The sequence below is a fragment of the Porites lutea genome, chromosome 5, assembly GCF_958299795.1.
Source record: "Porites lutea chromosome 5, jaPorLute2.1, whole genome shotgun sequence".
Lineage (NCBI taxonomy): Eukaryota > Metazoa > Cnidaria > Anthozoa > Scleractinia > Poritidae > Porites > Porites lutea.
Genome location: NC_133205.1, coordinates 11,452,746 through 11,456,703, shown reverse-complemented (window position 1 = coordinate 11,456,703; position 3,958 = coordinate 11,452,746). Strand labels below are relative to the sequence as shown.

At 40.3% G+C, this 3,958-nt stretch overlaps 1 protein-coding gene across 1 annotated transcript; it reads left to right on the top strand.

Annotated features, from left to right (window-relative positions):
* The first annotated feature begins 599 nt into the window (after positions 1–599).
* LOC140937901 (uncharacterized) lies at positions 600–3,337 on the top strand. The gene is made up of 2 exons (XM_073387468.1): positions 600–2,802; positions 2,910–3,337. Exons 1-2 carry the CDS (start codon positions 600–602, stop codon positions 3,335–3,337), a joined length of 2,631 nt encoding a protein of 876 aa, XP_073243569.1.
* Positions 3,338–3,958: the final 621 nt, after the last annotated feature.

Genomic DNA, 3,958 nt, shown 5'->3' with positions numbered 1-3,958 from the left:
GCTACAATAGCGAAGACAGTGCCCATCACCGTTGTCAAGCTAAAAATTGCCCTGCCTGTAAAAGAAACACAGCAAATGATGAAGAGGGATGTCAAGATTTTACGTTATGGGCGAAACCAGATCGTAGCTGTAGAATTTGCAAACGTGAATTCTATGGTGAGCAGTGTTTTTTAGCACATTTCATTGAAACAGTAGAAGAAAACAAGGACATGAAAAAAACAAGAGAAAGATGAGAACAACAACTCCATGAACGTTTGACCCCCATCTTGGAACTGAAAAGCACTTGTCGAGATTTTCAACGATGTCCTCAGTGTATGGTGACTTACAAAGTGAACCAAGACTTTCCTCACAAATGCTTGCATGCACAGTGTAAACATTGCTTGGAATTTGTTCCTATTTACCAGCATAAGTGTTACATTACCAGTGAGGAAGAACAAAAATTTAAGAGAGCCTTGCAAAAATTAAGAAGCAAGAAGAAGAAAATAGAAACAATTTTGGGAACGATTGTTGAAGGTTTACCGGATCAAAGTACACAAGACGAGATTGATGCATTGATTGCTCAACGGAAGAAAAAATTAAAAGATTTGGATTACATCAATATGGGAGTACCCATGGTTGAAATCCAATTAGCTGATTTGCAGGAAAAAGTCATTGATGAGTTGTTAGATGAAGGAGTGTCATTAGAAGGCATTACTCTAGACATGGTCAACGAACGTTTACCAAAAGAAAAACTGACAAAGAAGATTTATGCGGATGATTTGATCTTTGCCGATATTGAATGTTTAATTGATAGCAACAAAACATTCATCCCGATTCTGATCTGTTTTACAAAAGGACGTAGCAAAACGATCTATCACCACTGGGGTACGAATTGTGTGAGTCTATTTCTCGACACAGTTCAAACATGGGCTGAAGAAGAAAAGCAGGAAAACGGAGAAAAAGGAAAATTACCAGAGTACACAATATTCTTTCATAATTTGAAAGGCTTTGATGGCGTGCTGACGACAAATACCCTGTACAACCAGAATTTAAAAGTCACAGATCAAATGGGGACAGGTACGAAGATGTTACACTTCAAGCATCATAATCTGATTTTCAAAGATTCATTGAACTTTTTGAATATGCCCCTTGCGGCATTTCCAAAAACTATTGGTTTGACAGAACTGAAGAAAGGATTTTTCCCGCATAAATTTTCCATGTTGAAGCATTTACACCACGAGGGCAAGATCCCAGACCTTGAGTTCTTTGAGCCCCAGCACATGTCTAAAGATAAGAAAGAAGAATGCGAAACTTGGCATGCAGAGCAAGTACTCAAGGGGGAGACTTGGAACTTTCAAAACGAAATGCTGGACTATTGCAAAAGCGACGTCCAATTGTTACGAGAAGGTTGTCTGAAATTTGCTCAAGACACCAAGAACGAGGCAGGATTTAATCCACTGACTCAATGTATTACGATTGCCTCCACGTGTCATTATTTCTGGCGGAATCACCAGATGCAGCCGAAAACCATTGCTGTAGAACCAGTGCAAGGATGGGGTGGCCTTAAAGTGAACCAAAGCAAAATCGCTTTACAATGGTTGTATTTGGAAGATCTCAAATTAGGAGGCAATAGAATCAAACATTCCCGCAATGGAGGAGAACAAGTACTTCAAATCAAGGGTAGCAGAGTCACTGTGGATGGTTATGATCACATAACTAAAACAGTGTACGAGTTCCAAGGATGCGAGTACCATGGATGCCGTAAATGTAAACCGAATGGCAGACATGTGAATACCTTTCACCATCCAGTTAGAACGGTAGAAGAAATTTATCAAGTCACCCAACGAAAAACAGAGCTGTTAAAAGAAACGGGTTATACAGTGAAGGAACAATGGGAGTGTGATTTTAACAAAAAACTGAAACAATGTCCAAACTTGCAAGAGCAAATCGATAAAATGTCATGGGTTTCTCCTTTGAACCCAAGAGAGGCATTCTTTGGAGGTCGAACAGGCATGGCCAAATGTTATTACCAGGCAGGCAAAGAAGAAGAAATTTTATATGAGGATTTTACGAGCCTTTACCCCACCATCAACAAGTATGGAAAGTATCCCATTGGGCACCCTCACATCATTGTCAACCCTGTGAACCAAAACATCCAAGATTACTTTGGAATTGCTAAAGTCAATGTCTTGGCACCAGAAAAATTGCTGCATCCAGTGTTACCGGTGAAGCAGAATGAAAAATTGCTGTTTCCTTTATGTGTCAAATGTGCAGAGGATCAAGCAGAACAACCCTGGTTTGAACGGACCAATCTCTGTCCACACAGTGATAAAGAACGAATGATGACAGGTACATGGTGTACTCCGGAGCTGCTAAAAGCAGTCGAGAAAGGCTACCAAATCCTAAAAATCCATGAAGTATGGCACTTTCCTGAAGACCAGAGAAAAGAGGGGTTATTTGCACCGTATGTGAATACGTGCCTCAAGCACAAAACAGAAGCCAGTGGATGGCCGTCAGGGGTAGAAACAGAAGAACAGAAACCCACCTATATCTACGACTACAAAGAACACGAGGGGATTGATCTAGACCCTGAAAAAATAGAAAAGAATCCTGGAAGGAAACAAGTTGCGAAGCTTATGTTGAACAGCTTTTGGGGCAAATTTGGCGAGAACGAACATCGCACACAGACACAATCAATTCAGGATCCGGACACATGGCAGAAAATTGTTCAAGATCCTACCATTATAGTTAAAGATGTGCGTATTTTTAACGAGGATGTCATGGAAGTCAGCACCCTGAAATTTGAGGATGCTTGTCAAAGCAGTGAAAGATCAATATATTCGTCGCGGCCTTCACAACATCTCTGGCTCGTTTAAAGCTATATTCCGAATTGGAAAAGTTAAACGAGCAAGTGTTATACTATGACACAGATTCAGTGATTTACAGTTACAAGCCTGGAGAAGTGAAAATCCCTACAGGAGTGTTTCTTGGTCAAATGACGGACGAATTAGAAGGAGACACCATAGGAGTGTTTGGATCGGCAGGACCTAAATCGTACTGCTATCAGACAGCGAAGGGTAAAACGGAGTGCAAGAACAAGGGGACCAAGAGTTCCTTTGAAATTAACCAAGTGTTGAATTGTAACTCCATGATGCAGCACATTCAGAAAGAACTGTCACATCCTTTGGAGCAAAGAAGACTCATGGAAATAGAAATAAAGAATCATTTTGTTACAGATAACACCAACAAGACGGTTAGTTTAACAGATTTAGTGAAAGTGTTTGGTGTCAATTGGGACAAGCGCGTGATTGAAAAAGGAACAGGACTGACATACCCCTATGGCTATGTGAGGTTGTAATTTTTGCATGTGCTAAGTTTTAATTTTGTTGTAAAAAAGAGCACAGTTGGCTTGGTAGCGCGAACTCTAGTTTATAGTGTTGTAAAATAGAGGTAAGGTCCGCATGGTGGCGCCAACCAATAAAGTGTGTTGTTGTTACAAATTTTTGTGTGTATGGTTATTGGTGTGAAAATTTCCAAATCCTTAAACCAAAGAGAAAAAATCACAAAACCTTTAACAAGAAAGAAAATCCCAAACCTTAAACCAAGGGAAAATTTCCCAAACCTAAAAACAAAGAAAAAATACCCTAACCCTAAACCTACCCCTCACCGTAACCCTAACCCTAACCCTAACCCTAACACTAACCCTAACCCAAACCTTAATCCTAACCCTAACCCTAACCATAAACCTAACCCTAACCCTTACACTAACCCTAACCTAAACCCTAAATCCAAAACCTAAATCCTAGCCCTAAATCCTAGCTCTAAATCCTAGTCCTAAATCCTAACCCTAAATCCTAACCCTAACCCTAACCCTAACCCTAACCCTACCCCTAACCCTAACCCTAACCCTAACCCTAACCCTAACAATAACCCTAACACTAACCCTAACCCAAACCTTAACCCTAACCCTAACCCTAAC